At 39.9% G+C, this 21198-nt stretch overlaps 1 protein-coding gene across 1 annotated transcript; it reads left to right on the forward strand.

Annotated features, from left to right (window-relative positions):
* Positions 1 to 1303: 1303 nt before the first annotated feature.
* scara3 (scavenger receptor class A, member 3) lies at positions 1304 to 20458 on the forward strand. The gene is made up of 12 exons (XM_079355526.1): positions 1304 to 1853; positions 11028 to 11063; positions 11629 to 11670; positions 11907 to 12026; positions 14098 to 14178; positions 15162 to 15280; positions 15656 to 15900; positions 16785 to 17004; positions 17183 to 17271; positions 17803 to 17995; positions 18322 to 18499; positions 18656 to 20458. The coding sequence occupies exons 1-12, from the start codon at positions 1847 to 1849 to the stop codon at positions 19141 to 19143; spliced, it is 1818 nt and encodes a 605-aa protein (XP_079211652.1). The 5' UTR covers positions 1304 to 1846; the 3' UTR covers positions 19144 to 20458.
* The last annotated feature ends 740 nt before the right edge of the window (positions 20459 to 21198 follow it).

Here is a 21198-nt window from a genome sequence, read left to right on the forward strand (position 1 = left end):
TTTCTGGTACTTTCAAAGTGTTTTTAGATATTTATTCTGAATTGATTCACCTGGATGTGAACTTCACTCCTGCTGCCTGATTGGCCTTACTCCACAGGCTGTAAAAGTGTCTGCTTAATAAAGTAAAGAGCTGGCATTCTCCGGTTTTTCTCCCTTTTGTCCTAAAGCGCTGCTTTCTGATGCTCTACATGACATTTCAAAGGGTCAACAGGTCAACAATTTGACAAGCCTTCAAATCATGCCGCAGTTAACTTAATTTGCATGAAAGACTGTATGAAACATGGACATAGTGTCAGTTAGGTTGTCTCATTGATATAAACACATAGATGCTGGATGGTCCAAGTTTCTCCAGCAGCTTCGCCTGCAGCGTATATGTATGTGTATGAATGGGATTCGTTAGAACTTGTGGACACTTTACACAGCAGCATGCCATCAGTGTGTGAATGTCTATGAGTGTGACCTCTTGTCAGAAGACTAGAAAGGCGCTATAAAAGCTCACGTCCATTCAGCACAGTCACAGTTAAAATATTCATAACTCGCTGAAATGTGAATCGATTTCAAGCAGTTTGCCAAGTCGCAAAATATTGCGTTTTATTTCGCCCAAAAGTTCAGAGTATGTAAACTACAATCTCCCTGTAGTTTAATAAATCTATGAATAAACTAAGAACCAAACCATTTAAATCTGTGAGAAACACAGCAGCTTAGATCTACTGACATTTTACAGAGCAGTATATTTTAATGCGGTTTAATAGCAATAAAATACATCCATCAGGTCCTTCTTAGACTATATAGCTGCTTTACAGCTTCATATGCTGAGGAGAGGAAATAAATCGCTGGGAAACTAAACCACAGACAGCCAATGGAGCTGCCTTGTCAGCTTGAAGACCGGATGTGGGTGTTAGTGAGAGGTACACCTGTTGATCTTGCACAGTGGTGGCAGTCGAGGTTAGCCGGAGTGAAGTCGTTGCCAGAGAGGGATTATAGTTCGACCTGTGTGCATGTGTGTGTGTGTGTGTACATGTGTGTGTTATTGTGTGTTCAGAAAAAAACTCTGTTCCCCTCTTGCGGACCAAGGCCACAGATTTTCAAGGTGCTTGCTCCACAATGTTCAAACATTTGTTAGCAATTAGCTTCGGCCACAAAACTGACTTCCAACAGAACACATGGACCCTCCCTCCCTCCCTCTCTGTTTTCATTTTTCTCTGTCCCTCCCTCCATCGTTTTTCTACTTTCTTTGTCCCACTCCCACCTCCTCTCTCTCTCTCTCTCTCTGTCTCTCCCCTTACCTCCCCCGCTCCTTTCTCTTCTTCCCCTGCTCGCTCCCTTTCCTCCCCCCTCCCTCTCTCTCTCTGTCTAAAGTTGCACATGGTTTCTGTCCGAGGAGGTTTAGTTTCCTCAGGCTCTGGATTGGAGAGGGATGATGCCTGAGAGCTGTAGGCAAACACACATGTGCAAAACCTAATGGGAGCTTTAACCAGCTTTAAATTTCCTTCCTTGATGTACTTGGAAGAATATTTGATATAGTCTAGAAATTGGATTTTTTTCAGGTGCAGAGTTGCATGTTTTATGGAAAAGCATTTTGGTGACGATAAAACATTTTTTTTTTTGCTTGTTTTGAGTTTTCAAATCAGTGGACTTAAGACGTTTTTGGGACCTTTTGACAAACGTGTGTTTTTGGAGAGCTGAACATTTATTTTGAAATAAGTTTGCAAGGAGTTTAAAGTAAATTGCTGACTACTATTGCTGTTCCTGGACATTTATTCAAAAGGGTGAAGGGGACCAAGCATCATCAAGCATCAACAAGTCAAGAACAAGTGGCCTAAAAAGGATTCTTTAAAGAGGAAACATGAAAGGTACGATTATTTCTCTGATTTCTTCAGCTCAAATCGCTTGATGCAAACTTGTCATGCAAAAAAAGTTCTTACTCAAATGTTGCTGCTTTGTCTATATACTGAAAATGTATACAGGAGCAATGTCTGTCATTTTGGCATGCATGCGTACACCTGCACAAGGAACCAGCGACCACATATGCTTCTCATCTGCTGTAAAACTTTGCAGTTTGGATCCTGAGAAAGTGCCAGTTTGTTGTTTTTGGATGTGAGACTGTGATCAGTCAGCTTTAAATATGTATGTGTGTGTGTGTGTGTGTGTGTGTGTGTGTGTGTGTGTGTGTGCACGTGCGTGCGTGCAAACCACAGCCCACATTTCATAGAACATCAAAAGTTATGCAGCCCGGCCAGTCTGCCGCAGATCGACTTAATATCCCTCTTTAAAGAAGGCTGAGGGAAAACATAACATTTGAGTTTGAGCTTTTTCACAACATGGCATGAAAAGAGAGAGCTGCCACCAGCTTTGAAGAGGGCAGGGGGCTCGTACATGTTTCCCAGACGGACAGTATGAGGAGTAGAAGGCTCACAGAGGACAACAGAGGGGGAGGAGAAACAGTCCCACATGTAGGGGAGCAGCTTCAAAAGAGGTGCTGACACCTTTCATTTGGCAAAATGATGAATCTTTCATCGTTCACTGAAACCTTACAGTATTGTTCCCTCTTGATACATCATTTGTAACGTGGGAGGTTTCTCCTTTCTCAAATTATCCATTAATGAAATTTACTGGTAAACTTCTTCACTTTTTCATACAAACACAGGAACTATTTGTGGGGAGTAGTGTTAGTCTCATCTAATGATTATCGCCCAGACAAAATAAACGTAGTATTGCATGCTGTTGATTCTTAAAAGTAGGTTTTGAATTGGTGCAATGCCATCGTGTCTTGGTCTCATTTTTTAACTAATAAACTAATTATGAAACAATCAACTAGTGTGTTGCATGCTTCAAGTTATTCTATATTACGTTTTACAGATGCTAAATGTAGTTTCCTATTTCTTTTTGTTTTTATTGGGTTCTTATTTTTCATTTCCTTTTTAAAGTTCATGGAAAATTGTGATTTGTAAAAGACGCACATCAAACTGTGTTATGACTGTAAATGTAATTTAAGAACCAGCTCAATGTGATGAACCACAAAAACCAAACAGCTTCTAAACTCCATGAACATGTACAGTTCTCCCCTCTCAGCAGTACAGGAGGTCTGCTAATGTTGTTTCCAGTCCTGCTGAGACCAGGTCCAGCGCCCTGCCCAACCACAACAAAACATGCTGCCTCATATGTTTTTTTTTTACGGGGCTCGAGAGCTGAGGAGAGTCAGAGGAGGTGAGGGGAGAGGAAAGGGGGGGGGGGGGACGGGGGACGTTTGACAGGTGTATGTCTGGCGAAGGAGAAGGAAAGAGTGAGTAAAAAAAAAAACCTGGCCGGTAAAGACGGAGGCAGATTTTCTTGCTTTCAACGCAGTTTTTTTTTTGCTGTGGCAGCTTTATGAAGTTTCAGTCAAAACATTTTATTGTAATGAATGAGAACAAGTAAGCTACATATAATAACTCATGATTATACTGACTTATTCTCTCTGGATGCAATATGAAGCGTTCTCTTTTATTTGTACTCACTGGATTAATTACTTGACTGCTTCTGCTGGACTGTTTCATATTTAGATTTAAACTGCATACCCCTTTAAACTGAACCAAGCTTGTCTTTTCTTTCTCCGCCTGACAGTCAAAAGCGATTCTTTTTCTCCTGAGAAAACATGATGCGTTTATGGCATCGTGATTTCCGAATTTCTCCCATTTCACTGCCAAACCACAATAAAAAAAAAGCGTTCTCATGTAATGGCTCGTCTTTAACTTCGGCTTGCAACACATTCCAGGCGTTTATAGTTTTTGCAAGGAGACCGCACATTCCAGTCAGAAGGCACCTAAACGACTTGAACGTCGACAGAGGTTAGGAAAGACGCTGATTTGGCTTTTACGAGATGTGGTCAAGAAGACCTCCACCCCTATCGGGAGCAAGGAACATCTTGCGACTCCTGGTTTCACTTAAAGCTGGGTTTTTTTTTCTGAGGTTCTTGAGGGGAATTTTCTGGTCAAATTAACTCAAACCAAGTAATGAGGCACATGAATAGATAAGCAAGACATGCTGAATCCTTTTATGTGGGGATGGCATTTCTATATGCATGTTAAATTTCCTCAAGGGGTGATATGGTGAGGATACGGGACAAGAGAAGTTTCGGTCCCAGAAAGGAAAATTAAAAAAAATGAGGGGGTGGATGGGGAGAAGGGCCAGAAAGTCAAAGATCCACAGGGAGGAACAACCTCTGAGGAACAACAAACACGAGGTCATGCTTATTGTTAGTTGACTCAGACATGGCGCTGTGTTCACAAACACCTAAGGTCATTTAGTAAAAGAGGATGTAGGCAGGAGGGAAATGGCTCCATGTGGGTGGAGATGATCCTGATCCCTACGGCTGAATCTGTGATTAATACTCACATCCACTTCTCTCATATCAAAGCAAGAAGTAGCTGGGGCTCTTGGTTTGAAAAACCAGATCCATGGAAGGACTGTAATTCACGTTCTCTCTCTGACGACCAGCAGGGGGCGACTCCACCAGTCAGAGGACCAGCTGTGACAATGACCACACTTCTCGTTTGATTTATTCACTTATAGTAAACATTTCCAGATCAGTGTATGTCTTTGTATATGTCTCTTTAAATACAGCGTGATGCTAATTCGTATATAATCGTCCCAGCTAGAGTCATGGTAATGACGAAGCATCTCATAAAATGTGAAAATGTCTCATTAACTGCAAGTTGAACGCCACCTGTTTACAGGAGTAGAAATGTCCTAGATTTTATACTTTCATATACAGCCTGGTGCCCAAATACTTTACCAGACATGAAATAAGACACATTTAACTAAGGCCAGAAGAATGCAGAGATGACCGCCATGTCTACTTATTTGTGTTGAAGTGTATTTTTTGTGGAATAATCTGGGCTTCTTTGTACTGATGAATGGAAATCTAACCGCTTGTGCATTTAGTTAAGTTGTACTCAATCCTGTGATTCCAACAATTTGGTAAATTATTTTCTGAACATCCAAACTGTGGCCGTCTCGCAGTGGAGGCTGTGATAGTTGAAGATTCATGTCAATGGTTTTGCATTAAATTATATATAATTGTATAAACCAAAGCTCAGTTTGCTGTTTTTAGCTTCATGTACCTGTGCCTGATGTGTTTGATATTTATGTTGTTGTTATGTTGAACCCTAACTTCTTGCCTCAGATGGTTTGGGTTCGGTTAGATTGAAGGTTATAAATAGGAATTTTTATTACTCAAAATTGTTTTTCTTATAGATGTCTCTGGGCCCCCGTTCATAAGCTACAGAAGCTTCTGGGGTTACCCTTTTTTACATGATCATTGACTACCATACGTGTATTGAATTTGTATTTTGTATTTTAAAATGATTTGTATAATAAAACGAACCTTGAACCATTGAGATGCAGTTAAACAAACACATATGACGTTTCTGTTGCTAGCAGCAGACTTTATATTTCCAGTTCAATCTTTAAATAACGCAGCTGCTCTCCAGGTTGACAACAACATCTAGAACCAGGTGTTTTTCAAAGTCTTGTTATATAACTTGTCACAAAAAAATTTCCTGGCAGAATATGTAAATATCTTCTCTGTCATTATCCTTGTTGAACTTTTATTAAATTATCATCCTACATCCTTTGGGGAAAAAAAAAAACTTTTGGAAACATGATCTTCTTTCCCATACTTTTTAAGTTGCTCCATGCAGATCAAACAACCATTAGAGTATTTTTTTTTTCTTCTCACAGTGAATGGACACACTCTCAGCTCTGAATGTGTGTTCAAACTGCAAACATTTTCCCCTCTTCAGTGTGCCTCACTGTCTACATAAACAACCAAGAAAACATGCCTTGTTTGGTCCTGTTTTGCAGAACTCGACGCAGCAAACAAATCCAAGTTGTGTTTAATTCCACTGAGTAGTTCAAGACCAGGCTTCTATGAAGAACCAGTTTCTCAGTTTGTTAATGGGAAAGCATAGACATCTGTGATTTATCTCTGAATAAAAGCTCTGACACTTACTTCTTAGCTAAACTTTTGAGCAGCTTTGGGTTTGACAGTAAGCCATCATGTCACCCTGCCAGTGCACCTTAGAAGTACAACCCTACTTGATGAATCCACATACACATCCATATCTGTGTTGCGTGTTCACACCGAATGCTAGTAGAGGGTGTAGAGGTCCTGCGGAGAGGAGTGTTAACCTTCAGATTGCTGTGTACAGGAGTTATGTGGTTGCATTAACACACCCACCTACTATTTCTTTAGTGAAAGGTACTCATGATACACAGACCTGCACCAAAGCCAAAAGTTAGTCCCAGGCCACTTGTTTGCAGGTACACTCTGGATTCAGCAAGCTTGCAAAACATTACCTGGTTGGCTAAAGCTATCCTATTTTTGCGCCCCCCACCCTACCATCTTTGTTCTTTGCAAATGCCATTAAATGTTCAACTAGCATCGACCCCAATTCTGCAAAATAAAAATGAAAAGTCTTCATCGATGCACCTTCACTGCTTGGACAAAAACATGTGTACAGTAAATAAGATAGACGAGTTGTAGTTCCAAATGACTCTCAACATTTGGAGATGGCAAATTGACATTATTGTTGTTCGTGTAATTGTTGGTACACAGTGACAAAATTAAAAGTTTGACCACTTTCTGCTTGTAGATCTCATTAGAAAATGATTTTTCTATGCCGGCTTCCATCAATGCAACACCTGTGGGTTTGTCGTGATCACTCATCTCAAAACCAACAGGGGTGTCCAAAACCACAGTGTGGGGGGGCCCCTCTAAACCGTCTACCGTCTCAGGTCAAAATAAATACAAAGCATTCCAGACCAGGATTGAAACTTAGAAGAGGGACACACTGGCTGCTGCATTGTTGTCAGATGAGTCAGCACTTCATCACGTTTCCTTCATGTCCGATCATATAGTACAGTCATTTTCTGATTTAATTCAGTTGATATCTTACGTATTGCTCCTTCAAGGGTGTTTTTGTCCCTAAATAAACTTTGTTTAGAGATAGACGAATTCAGTTTTCTTAACTATTTGGACTGAAATCTTGTTGTGTTGGTGGTTGGGAGTAATCTGATCCCACTTCTCAAAAGAAAAGCATGTTGCTGATGCACCATGTTTTGTTTACTCCATGTCGATGTTGCCGCACCAAGTATCCGACCAATGAGATTGTCGAAGGAGAATGACTCATAACTTTATATGGTAACTTAAATAAAGTTTCACTTTGAGGGATGAAAAACTGTACAGTTGATTTCAGATCAACCAAATAACAGTTTCAGCATTTCCAGTGTTTTCCCATTGCATGGCCATGTAGGTGTGACCTGGTAATGGCATGTTGTGCTGCTGTCAGTTCAGTTCTGCTCTGTGTGTGTTGGACTGGTCCACTTCCTCACTAACGAGACAGACATGAGGGTTTTTTCCACAGAGAGCAGGGAAAACATGAGGAGAGAAAAAAAGGAGAGGGAGGGAGGTGAAGGAGGAGAAACATGACTTAGGAGCAGGCAGATTTTTTTTTTTTTTTTGTAGGCGGGTGCCAATTTGAGATATTTGGAAATTTCGGCTTCCAAAAGCAAAGGATGTGCTGACATCCAGACATTTGAATCTGGACATTTTCAAGCCACAGATGTTTGAAAAATGATAAGAATTTAATTTGCCCAAAGAAAAGTACTCTAATCCGGGTGGGAATGTCTGAAACAGGATTTAGATCAGTAAGAGGCATGACAAACTCTCCTCGAACCCTGAATAATATTCTTGTCTTAGTCTGTCTGCAACTAATGTCTGGAAAATAAGTTCTCTGAAAATTTGAAATGTATTTTTCTGTGGTTGAAACTTAACAGTACTAAAAGTTCATGTGAAGAACTTTCAGTTTGTGTTAATTCTGGCGCCCTCTGTGGACAAAGAGACACCTCTTATCTCCTATTGTTGAATAGGGGTCACTCATTGAGTGCCATAGAAAATATAAAGAAAAGGCTGTTAGGGCAGTGATCCCTCTGCCTGACACCTACTTCATGGCCTCAGTTTTATGCATGAAAATCAATCTTCACACTGATGGTCGTATTAACTTTTGTAGCTCACACAGAGGCAAACATTGATTACAGTCTGTTTAATAACCAGATAAAAACTCCTCATAGGAGTCGTAAGCTGTTTTTGCGAACCTTGGGTCATTAGAAGAGGATATAAAAAAACATCTGCATAGCATGTCATAGCTTTCTTAACAGGCTAGCAAGCAGTTGACTGATCCAGGAGAAAAAGAGCAGCGTTAGTAATCTTTTAATAAGGGTCTTAGAGGGAACTTTTAAGCTCACCTTTTATTGGATGGTATTCACTCTGTTTTCGCTCTTTGTTGTTTTCTCTTTTTTTTTTTTTTTTTTTTTTTTTGCTGTAATTGCTCCACTGTGTTCACTAATCTTTTATTTAGTCAGTATGCTGAAAACAATGTACTGGACATGAAGTCATACCTAAACAACAAATTAGATCTAAATGAAAATGACTCCCATACATTTCTGTTGGAGAAAAGCAGCAAAGATCACACCAGAAAGTGAACATCGTCAAACGTTTGCCCTCAAATCTACTTATTGAGATAAAAGAAGTTATGACAGACTGGAGTAAAAGCTGAGTTGTTCATTTTATTACATACATGAGCAAAAACAAAGAGTGCAATTTGTGTTAACTCCACACAGTTAAACTATGTTAATGCTGTGAAAACTGTAGCTATAACAAACTTCTTTTTATCCGTGAGAACTGCAGAGTAATAAAAACGCTTTCTGAGTTTTCTTCGTAGGTTTCTGCCTCTAGCTATCCAACAGTTTTCCTCCCCCTCTCTCCTCCCTCCATCATTATGTCAGCATCAGTGTTTTGTGACTCGTCCACCCAGACCTGACCTCAGCTGTTCCACCTCCGGATGACATAAACACTCACCTCATCGTGGCGTCTGCAAAGTGCCATTTGGCTCAAGCTATATTTAAACAAGCTAATTTGTGGGAGAGCAAACATCAGAGTTGCCCTTCTTTGTGTCATCACCTATCCCACTATGCTACATTTAGACTTTTGCGTCGTATAGACAGTGAGGGAGGGAACTTTTTTTCCCCATTTAGTACATTTTGAATGAATTAAGTTTTGTAGTAACTTGCCATTGTCTGGTTTAGTGTAATACATCTACTGAGACCATTGATTTATGACTCATTGTTTTTGACTCATAAATCTTAATCCCACATTGTTTGACACTGTTACATTTTTATCCTCTACTTTTTCTTGTCTCTGTGACAGAACACATTTCTCTTCATGTAGTTCTGGCTAATCTTCTGGAGATCAATCAAAATCAGACACTTTGGTTTCAGAATATTTAACTTTTTTTGTGTGTGTGTGAGAAATTGAATCAAATGCATTTGAAATGTTTCACTTCGATGAAAATGACAAAGAGTCCTGCTAATACGGATGGTGACGTTCTTCTTCAGGGGAGGTCAGTCTCACATGAGGATTTTGAAGTTGTGAAGACTGTTGAGGATTAACGTCAGGGATGCAACAATACAGTCACTCCATGGTTCACCTAACTCAGTCTTTGTTCACAGTTTGGTCCAGTTTTGACGGCAAAGTCAGTGTATTTTATTATTCCATTAAAACTTTTTTCTGCATTTCAAAAATATTTCTTTATTTTGAATTTTAAGCACAGAGACAGGTTGTACAACTTCTGCGTATGTTTCTAACACTTTGTCTTAAAGGAGTTGCCCACTTGATAACCCCGTGGATGTGTCAGCTAGTTTCACGGTTGATTTGTGAGGGGTCAGCAGGGGCTACATGGTAGGGTAAAGAGGTCACTATCTGGAGTTTACATAAATGGAGGCTGGACCTGTTGAAGGTGCCGTCTGAGTTTTTGATGCCACTTACTGTAGGTCTGTGTGTTAGGTATTTAACTTATCAGTGAACACATTGTAGCACAACTATTTTGTATATATTTTAAATCAGTTTTCTTCTTTCATGCTCACATAAGTTAAGAAAACTAGCAGAAAACATCCCTGAAGGCTTTTTGTATCTCAGACTCCCTTTACTCTGCCATTTCTCATTTTTTTTAAAACATGGTTTTCAACACATTATGTATCGCGTACAAAGCTTGGTTTACCAGATGTTTGAGGGGTTTTAAGCATCTTCTTTTGAGCGTGTGTTTGTTTTTCGATGACATCATTTTTGGGATGAAGAATTGCTTTGAATGTCATCACATCTGTATGCTCCAACCTCCATGTACGCATTTCTGCAATCTTCAGGAACATGTTTGACCGAACAGATGGCTTTAGACTGTAATATTTTCACAGTCTGACAACTCTGTCTGACACTGTGTTGGTTTTAAGGCCAGCTCCTCTGGCTGTATCAACACGGCACCATGGTGTCCCACAGGCTCTCCTCAGCTACTCAACAACCTGCCAAACCATGTTCCCCGTGAGTGTGTGGGTGTATATCTGTGTGTTTCCTGAAATTACAGCCTCCCCCGACAGCTCCACAGAGTTTTCCTAAACATCAAGTACCACACCTGCAGCACCTTAAGAGTGGGATTGGGAACAAGTTTTGGGTGGTGTTCAGTTAATGACGTGTTGTATGAAGTCCCATGCTGTTACTTACATTTATGAATGATGTTGAATTGTGGGAAAGTAAACTGCCCTCTGTGGTGTGTATAGGCCCTCTGGTTACATCATGTATGTCATGTTTCTTACTCAAGATCCTCCTATAGCCTTGGTATGTGATGATGGTCTGCCATAAATTTAACACACAACCAGAAACAACACACAAAACGTACAACTGTTCTCGTGCTTTTCCGCTCAGAGAAAAAAATGACAAGCAGAACAAAAAATCCTCCCTCTTTCTTGTGCAGAGAAAGTATCCTCACATCTTAAGGGGGAGTTTGTGGAGAACTGTGAGGCAGCTGTTTTCATTGATTTACGACAGCAGTGATAAAACTTGTCTGAGGCTCCAGTAGAATTCATGTACGTCAGCTTCATTTTCCAAAAAAATGTTTAAAAATGTTTAAAAATGTTTCCCCTTCTCTCTCTTTTTGCAGACAACTATGGTGGTTACGAGAACCAGCTTTTCAAAGGTATATTACTTCAGTTAAATAACACACTGATGTTCTTGTTGATGTGATTTCCTGCAGCGTATATGTGGTGCTGTCATTTGAGTTTGATATGTGCAGCTAAATGAAGGAGGGATACATGACATGAAGCGAGTGTAAGGCTAGTGCTCAGCTGCCTTTTACTTGTTAAGATTCTTTCTTTGTAGGGTTTCCAATTTTATCAGCTCACGCCCCCTTCAGGTCCTTTCTTTAATGCATTATTGTGCAGAGCCAGAGCTACAATATTAGCTAGCCAGTTAAAACACACACCCGTCATTACTCCTGTATGAAAACATAGATGTCACATCATGTGTCTTGTCTTTTAATATAAATGATAAGACAACTAAAGTAATTTTTAGAAGGAACGCAACTTATTAGTAACACTTTGGAGACAGTATAAGATCTAAGAGAGAGAGAGAGAGAGAGAGAGAAAGAGAGAGAGAGAGAGAGAGAGAGAGATCAATGTCTCCTCATGACGGAGGAAAGAGTACGAATGTTTAAGGTAAGCTATATTTTCACCACAACGACTTTTCTTTGTCTTGTTTTTCAGAGGAGGATTTCACTGGAGAGGAGGAAATGTCTTCATTTAGAGGTGAATACCAAACACACTGAAACACAAGTGTGCGTGTGTGTTTGCAAACATAGACCATGTGTCTGTGTGCATGGCTTGTGAATAAACACCACAGTGGTCTTTTGTCAAGTAAAATTAACTTAGTGCATACTTTTACTTCCCTGAAAGTTACTTTCAAAAACAAACAGTCTGACTCTTTGAATTTTTGCTGTGAAGTCATTAACCCCTAAAACTCCCTCTACACATTGTTCTTCCAGGTCGAAGCAGAGGTGGCTGTATGAGGTGTCAGCAGAGCCACTCTCTACAGCTGGCTGTGAAAGTCCTCTATGGATTTGTAGCATTCCTCATTATCACTGTGGCTGTGCTGGCATCACTCGGTGAGACACATTTCTTCAGTCTCAGTGCGTTTTGTCAACCTGATGCTATTGTTCAGATCTTTATATGAAGTTGGAGTCAATGAATCTTGAGTATAAAAACTGTCTCAACAGCACCAACAGCCCCAGGATTGGTTATTTAATCCAACTCATTAATGCTGGCATTGTACATAAAACACTCTCTACCTTTCTTCGATGGTGTGTGTCTTCATAAAGCACAGACTATTAAACTCCCATAAATCAAACAGCTCTGGTCCTGGGTCCTGTGTGCCATGTTAATCCTGACAGCTGCTCAGCACAAACAGATGGTTTTCAAATTAACATCACATTTTATTGGGCTTGAAAGTCGTAAATCTTTGTCTTTTACAATGTTTAGGGGGTCTCTGGGAGAAGAGAGGGTAAGGCTTGTGTAGAGTGACGTAAAATCCCTCAACACACATTCAAGCTTGTATTCAGGTACACATGTACAGAAACATGATCAAGTGTCGTGATGTTGTTGTGGTCTGTGTGTGTGTGTGTGTGTGTGTGTGTGTGGGGGGGGGGGGGGGGGGGGGGGGGGTGCATTTCATTCATTCACTAGTTTGGGAGAGAAGTAGACATGGTACCGTCTCTCCCTTTTTCCTGCTCCTGTATGCAGTTTGCTTGAATGTATGCACACTAGTTTTCACACTTTTCCATCCACAACATCAGTAAAACATCTGTATTAAATACTACTCATTTATCTGATTAATTTTTAGTCTTGACCTTTTTTTCCAGGTTTTTTCCAGAGCCTTTTTGGTATCTCTGGGTATTACCAATCAGGCTCCTTTTACTATTTTTTTTTTTTGATAAGGGTAATACCAGCAGATAGATGCCAGAAGATAAATCTTTGCAAAAATAATAACAGTGAGCAGCATATGTATCTACCAGGTCAATAAATTCATTCAGCATTGATTGTTAGCACAATGCTTGCCATCACACATTTGTACACCACGTACACTGAACCCCTGCTATTTTATAAGGATCCATACACAGAAACAAAGTTTGTTTGTTCCAACTTCTAGGACAGCTGTGCAGCACCAAGGCCTAGAAACTTCAGAGTAAACAGAAAACATATTGAACTTGGCTGCTGCTCCCAACTATGCATGTGCTTAAGGAAAAACAGAAAACAGTAACCTTTGATTTCTTGTTCTCCGCTGAACATCTGAGGACATCAAAACAGATTCTTCGGCCAACATTAGTTGAGTAACACAATTGAAATTAACACATTATTAACCATAGTTTAGCCTGCTTCATGTAAACAATTTGGGAAGATAATATTTTGCACTGTTATAAAAACAAACCTAAACTACTGTGCTGATAATCGATTTTTAGGGATCCTTTGCGGTTGATTTACAGTCTATACAGATGTTTTGTAATGTTCAGTTATTCCAAGTCTTGAATTGAGCAAAAGCCATGTTCAGCATCACTGTCACAGCAGCTAATACAGTAGAGCAGGTGGTATGTGAAGCATGTGGAAGCACTTATGTACGCAAACACAGCACGGACCGGCAGCCCAACATTAATCCCCTGTGGATGTTGAAAAAGTTGCAAACTCAAAATATATGAACTTACATGTTACACGTACAGAAATATTCACAGGAAAACTCACACGCAGTAAAGTATTGTTGCTCTCTTGGGAAATCTACTTGTATATGGAGAGCAGAACCCGGCCAGCTGGCTAAACCGTCTCTCATCAGAGTTTTTGTTTGATTTGCTAGCAAAAGAAAACTTTACATGTTTTTTCTGTGCTTAAATTACAATTCCTGTTTTTACTCCTTTATATACTTCCTATGTCCTGTTAGCACCAAATTACTGCTCATGTTAATCATTTCTATATCCACTCATTCAAAACCATCCTCCTTTCTTGTCCTTTTCTAAGGCCAGAAGTGTTGTTTTGATATATTCTGTAGTTAAGCTAACAGTGTAACTTCACATTTATTTACACTACCAAAACAACTCTCTCATGGCTATGACAGCAGCCGACAATGTGCTTACACCTTCCAACACAAATCCTTCCACACTTTTGCATTACTTAACATCCTTGTCTCTCTAGTGTTCAAGAAAGTTGACAACCTGTCTGAGGAGGAGTCGGCATACAGCAAGAAGATCAACAGTGTTCAGCAAGGAATAGAAGGTAAAGTAGATTAAAGGGGTTGTACAGAAGTAGAAGTAAGTAAATAGATGTGAACGTGACAATGGAAAAGAAGAGTCCTCAAACTTTCTTTGTGGATTAGTTCAAATTCTTTTCAGTGGTTCGTTTGCTTCCACATTTACAGAGGCTGTAGTCCTTGAAGCGGGAGGATTGGGTTCGAATCAGAACAGTGACTCCTTTCCTGCATGTCATTCCCCACTTTCTCCCTGATTTACAATTGTAACCAGTCCTTCCCAGAATAAGTTGTCAGAAGAAATAAGTAAAATTGTGTTGTGTTCAAGTATAAAAAGCACTGTAAATTATTTCATTTGTACATAGCCCTTAAAGAGCCTCTCATATGAGTTTTTGAACCATGACACAATATTTCTAAGGATGTCCAACATTTTGACAGACTAGATTGACGAGGACAAACCTTATCATTTAGTAATCCTCACACAGCACCGTCAGTACGTGAGTTTCAGAGAATACTGTCTCAGTACTGTCTTTACCTGCTCAGTGATTGTATAGAGATGATGATCATGCAAGCTGAAGCTAAATAACTTAGGTTAAGCAGGAAGGGTGTAAGCTAAGTGCAAGCGTAACCAAGTTTGGTTAGCATTAGCTAGCGAATGCTAAACTATTTTTATAGCTCCACAGTCACAAGTGCTTTGGGTTTTTTCAGCTCACTGTCTCATGAAAGTTTTAACCAAATAACTGCAACAGAAATCTGACTTCATTTTTTGCCAGAGAAATGAAAATAACAGATAATAACACATTATGAACACACTTTCACAACCCTCTCTCTGCCAGCGAGCAAGCCACTTTAAAAGTCATTTAATTATCACCACATAGTAAGGATGATTTATGTTAGGCACAGGTCAAAGATCGTTTTATCTCTCATCAAATACACAGACGTTTTGATATATGCAGACATCTAGAACTTTCCTTCGATCCTGACTTCCCTTTTGTCTGACTTCACCGTTTAGATCTGAGCTCCACCTCCAACTGTTCAGGCTGTCTGGACGTGACTCTGTACAGCGAGGAGATCAGCAGGCTGAAGCGAGAGTTTGAAGACATCCAGAGAATGATTTTAGGACAGGAGCAGGTAATGTGTGGTTTAACCTTGAACCCATTGTCCATCAACTGAGGTTGTTACAGCCTCTGGGACCAACAGCCAACTTTTTTAGGGGGGCTTTGGTGTAGCTGGTGGAAGGACAGTACATCTGGTCAAGACTTTATTTTCTCGCAGGGCCACATCTGTCATTGAGACCGACCGTTTAGTCAACCAGCCAATAATATTGGCCGATATTAGAAGTGACGATATCAGTATAGACTAATTTGATCGCAGATAAGTGCTGATGTTACTAGATTTATTCAAATAGCATTTCATTTGGGTTTCATTACAATTTCATTTGATCTTCTTATAATGGAGTACTGCCTAAAACCTTATTCTCTCCTCTTCACTATCTTCACCCTTAAGGTCCTGGACCAGGCCTCCCAGACACAGACCACCCTAAAGGCCACCAGCAGCCGTCTTACACGTGACATACAAAACCACCTGGTGTCCATAAAACTTCTCAACCAGTCACTGGAAAGATACCTGGAACGTGTTGAGGGCTGGAAGGACGTGATCGAAGAAACTCAGGAGAAAATGAAGACTCTGACTGAGGATCAGTACGACATCAAAGCTACAGCACATCAAGTCAACACCACGGTGTCACTCAGGTGATAAAAGAATAGAGGGAAGAGATGGACACTGGATAGTTTGGGAGCTTCTTTGATGCTAAATCACTTCTCTCCTAATTATGGAAGCAAATATAAAGCTACATTATCGGTTGTGGAAAGTAAGGAATACAGTTTGGAAACTCCAATTCCAAAACACTTAAAACTACACTGAATTTGACTTCAGACAGATATTTTAACAAGTTTAAGAAATTTTAGTTTAGATCCTGAAATCAGTCATTTCCAAAGCTGGCTCTTTATGTCAATGTCTTGTTTTTATATTGGAAACGTTTTTTGATGAACATATTTGAACATGAAATGCGTTGAAGAAATGAACACTGCTACAGTATACGTTTCTATCAACCTCAGGCTATTATATTATCATGATTGATGGCTACGTGTTTGTGACCTTTACGTGACCTTACTTTTTGAGACTTAATCTGTAGCTGACAGCAGACAAAAAAGTCACAGTCTTTGACAGAACTGTAACTAGTTGACAAGCCTTGTAATTCCTTATGAAGGGAAAGTACAGAAAGAAAAACAATTGTGATACTCCTTTAGGAATAGGCACAGCTGTAAAACATTACGCTTAAACTTACAGTAGAATGTGACCAATGAAGATTATCATCTTTTTTTGAGTTGTTTTGAAATTATACCATACAATTCAAATGGTGATGATTTCTTAATCATTCTTAAAACAAAATTCTCTTTTATCATTTCGCGTTTACACATATAAGAGACATGCAGGTAAAGTATTTACACAGATGTGGGTAAAATAACGTCTCATACCGCTGCTTCTTAATTAAAAAAAAAAAACAGATTAAAAGGCAACTTCATGTTTGATCCACTTTATGTAATGTTTTTGTGTGTTTGTGTCTGCTCTCCAGCACCATGTGGATCGACGCCCTGCAGAGAAAAGCAGATGAGGAGACTCTGGTCCTCCAGAAGTTAACCAGCGACTGGCAGAACTACAGCCGAGTGTTGACCTCCATCAAATCAAACACAAGCAGCACGACACAAAACATGCGATTCCTCCAAAACAACATCGTAGCAGATCACCAGAGAATCGCCATGTCTACTGAGGTGTACTATGACCTCACTCATCAGGTAAGGGTTTAACAATGTGTTCAACTTTGGTACATTATATCCTGCAAAAAAGTAGAATAGACTTCAAATCTATTGAATAAAGATTTTGTTCTATTTATTAATAACCAGCCTTCATATCAAGATTCTCACGTTCTTACTACCAGCATGTTTTTGTTCAACATGTTTTTATTTTCTTCAGGTGATGAACCTGCAGATGCAGCTTGACAATGTGACATCTTTCATGGATGAACACGAGGAAAACATGCATGACCTTCACTACCACTCCAGGTAAGCTTTGTGTTATAGCACACAAAGAGAAACACGTGTTGACTTGCATTTAGTTCTGCCATTACAGTGCCCTGTCATTTATTTTATTTTTTATGCTGTAAAAAGGACAAAGCTCCCATAGTTGTGCAAAAACAGTTTATTCCAGGAAGTCTGGACATTTTCCGCATTATATCACATACAACACACCAAAGCAACTCAAAAGGAATCGATGGGTAAAAGGCTAATGGGCTATCCCAACCATGTCCATTAACCTTTCCAACTCAGGTCAAGGATTGTGTAAACCTTCTACAGTTTTGCACAATGATGATCCTTCTCTGAGGAACACATACTCTGCTCTGGACCCCCACAACCCAAAACGGGATAAACAATATGCATCCATAATGGATAGATGGATGGTTTAAATAAGAAAAAACTAATAATGAACTTATTCATAAGAAAAATTCTAAAAACACTGTTAACTATGTTGTAGCTTGATCCCAAATGTGACGAAAATAAACAAACTCACAAACGTTTCCTCAATGTCCTCTTTAGGTACTATGAGAACCGGACAGGTGAGCGTTTCTCAGCTTTGGATGGTCGACTGAACTCCATCTCGATGGAGATTGACACGATCTCCTCCAGCATCAACGCCACTGTCAGCCACGTACAGAGCATGTACAAGTACATCAACATTGAGAGCTCATCCTGCCAGGGTCGCCTGGGCAGACACACAGAAGATCTACAGGTAATTACACAATGGTGGAGTTTCCTCAGGGACTTGAAGAATTTGGTGGAACCAGTGGGACTTTGACAGGGTTTCTATTGTTTTACCTCCCTAAGAGTCTCTCATTGGGATGTTGTATTTAGCTTGAAGGTTAGCCAAGCTTAGTGTTGTGGAAATCTGAAAAAATCAAGATCGTACAATGTCAAAGATCAACACATAGACCTGCAACACATACATTATTATATTACACATTACAGTTTGCTAAGAAGATCATTCTGTAATCTATCCTCCAGATGTTCCTCTTCCTCATATATGTATCCTGATAACCCCCTCTCTCTTTTTTGCAGAACTTGAACAACACAGTGTTGTTACTGCTCCACTTGGCTGACACACTAAGGCAACAAAACATGTTGTTGAATGTCCGGCTGGACGTGGATGTCAGGAACCTCTCCATGGTGATGGAGGAAATGAAACTCGTAGATGTTCACCATACCCAGCTCATAAAGAACTTTACAATAATAAAAGGTATATCATTATAATATAATGGCTTCAGGCTCCTGTGCTAGGTTAGTATCTTGGGCAGATTAGGTTCCACTCTATTACTGGGCACCCAGTATGTTCGAATAAATAAAATAATATGCACTTCATTTTGTAAACAAAGCCATCATTTTCTCTCAACAGGTGCTCCAGGACCAACAGGGCCCAAGGGGAACCGTGGTGAGACCGGTTCAAAAGGACCAATGGGATTGACTGGGAGCAAAGGTGACCGAGGCCCTATTGGAAGCCGAGGATCTGCAGGAGAGAAGGGATCTCTTGGTCCCAAAGGAGTACCAGGTGAATCAGGGCCTACTGGCAATAGAGGGGCAGTGGGAAGCAAAGGAGCCAAAGGGGCTCAGGGACTTCCTGGACCACGTGGGGAGAGGGGCCAGAAGGGTGATATTGGCCCCCCTGGTGCAGACGGTGGCCTAGGACCAAGAGGACCAGCAGGGATGCAGGGTCAGTCAGGACTACCTGGAATCATTGGTCCAATAGGACCAAGGGGAAAACCAGGGCCAGTAGGCCCACCAGGACCACCAGGAACCCCTGGACCACCAGGCCTGCCATACCCCCACGACAGAAACATCCAGCAGCAGGCTATGACGTCTGCTCCTGGGTCCAAGAGAAAGTAGACTGACGGGCAGAGACAAGGACTCTGGGGGAGAGATTTATGGTTATAAAAAGCTTAAGCGTTTTTGAGAGACAATGAGGAATCCTGTCCATGTTGGGATTATGCAACACATTCAAGAATGTCTGAACAAGTACCAACTATTCAACTTTGAAAATAGTCCAATGCATCCCAAGAATTAAAGGCATGCTTGAAAAGAAAGAACCAGGATGAACGTCGATAGAAACAACAGAACTAAGAGACGAATATCTCTGACTCTGAATAAATGTCTATGCTTAGACAGATTTTGCATTTTGTATGGTGGAGAAAGCTGCCCTCATTCTCTCCCTGAGTGTTTCCTTGGCACTAAAGGCAAAGAATTACCAGGTTGATCAAGCCCTGGATGTTGGTGGATGACAAACTGCTATGAGTTTTTCTTAAATGTACCAATTTAAGTGATTAATAGGAATGAATAAGACATGAGTTAATGACAGTCAGGTCAAGCTGAATGTACAGGAAGTAAAGACTGTGTTTGAAGCTGGTGTCAAGCCACCCAAACCTTATGACCACGGTGAATAAAAGGGCTCCACTTCAGACTCAAGTCGTGGTGATTTCCCTTTCAGACTACTTGCGTGTTTTTGTTTTCCCATGCACTATTATATGGGTAAAAAAAGTTTGTTTGAGCATTTGTACATATTGACACTTCTCGATGGATGGCACTTTACTGGTTCTCTAAGTGTTAAAACCTAATTTAGTTCTTGATATAGCTTGAAATTTCGGAGCAGGTACTCTGTAAAATTTCTTTCATCTGCTGAGTGAGACTGTCCTTAACCATTTGTTTTTGGAGAAGATGCAAAATTGGTGTCCTCTGAGTTTCCACTCTTTTTGTGAAATTGAAAACATCGATTCCATTGTCTTGAGGTTGGATGAGAGGAAAAAGAAACAGGAAGGTTTTTAAGTCTCGAGTTGACTTCTGTTTACATGTTTGTGAAACATTTTAGGAAACCTTTTTTTTTTTTCTCAGAGATTGCTCAGAAAAATACCTCTCTCAGAAGGTGGTTAGCCTAGCTTAGCATAAATACTTGCAGAATGAGACCTCGATCCTGAATTTCCAAAGTTGATAAAGTACCCTGTTGAATCCTGTTTGTCCAACCTGCAGAGAAGATTTATCCAATCCATAAATTATAGCAAATCATCTCCAAGAAGTTTAACAACCTAAAACTGCCTGTCACCACATTTCAACACAATGTGAGAAACAGTAACACTGAGCGTTGTCCAGGACACTCTTGAAAAAGAGATTTTTTTTATCTCAATGAGTTTTTTCTTCCTGGTTAAATAAAGGTTAAATAAAAAATTAAATACAAAGTATTGGTAGTTGTATTTATTTACCTTTGAATAGAGCCAGGCTAGCTCGTCTCTCAGCATTCTGTTTCATGCTATGCTAAGCTTATCATATTAACATATCACAGTGGAATTCATCTTCTGATCAAGCTCTTTGAAATATAGCAAAAAGACTGAAAACTAGTAAACTATCTCCTGACATTTTTATGGCTATGGTCATGAATCACAATAATATCTGTCATGTATAATGTTTGCAAACATGTCAAGTAATACAGTGAATAATATGAAAGTAGCTTTTTGTTTTACCCGAATGTGATTGTTACACTTTGAACAGTTTATACTTTTCAAAAGTTGTGAAAGCAGATCATTGACTTTCAAAGAGAGTTTGGGTCATATGAAAGACTTATAATCTTTTTTTTTTAATCGAAGAAAAAACCTTCTACAAAAAGGGAAACATACTACTTTTGTAAACCTGTTGTAATGAAATGCGACTGGCTTGCATTGAACTTCATTAAAGTTTTTTTTCAAGGGCCTTTCTATTTTTCAGTGTACTACTGTACTTCCAAGCAGAGTCCTATTGTTGCCCTGAGAAGGAAAGGGAGTAGATATTAATCCAAAACACATGTCGACCCCTCCCATAAGATTTTGCTGCCAGAGTCAAAGTTATGCGATTGTCTAGATTTACAATGTGTTTTCTTAACTTGCAACATACAGAGAAAGAACCCTATAGGTGTCCATT

Source organism: Symphodus melops (genome assembly GCF_947650265.1).
Source record: "Symphodus melops genome assembly, chromosome: 1".
NCBI lineage: Eukaryota > Metazoa > Chordata > Actinopteri > Labriformes > Labridae > Symphodus > Symphodus melops.

Bases quoted from the DNA above. Each gene is read 5' to 3' on its own strand.
- scara3 (XM_079355526.1), top strand. The intron at 12,027-14,097 runs GTGAGACACATT...TTGTCTCTCTAG, and splicing joins GGCTGTGCTGGCATCACTCG to TGTTCAAGAAAGTTGACAAC. The intron at 17,996-18,321 runs GTAATTACACAA...TCTTTTTTGCAG, and splicing joins GACACACAGAAGATCTACAG to AACTTGAACAACACAGTGTT.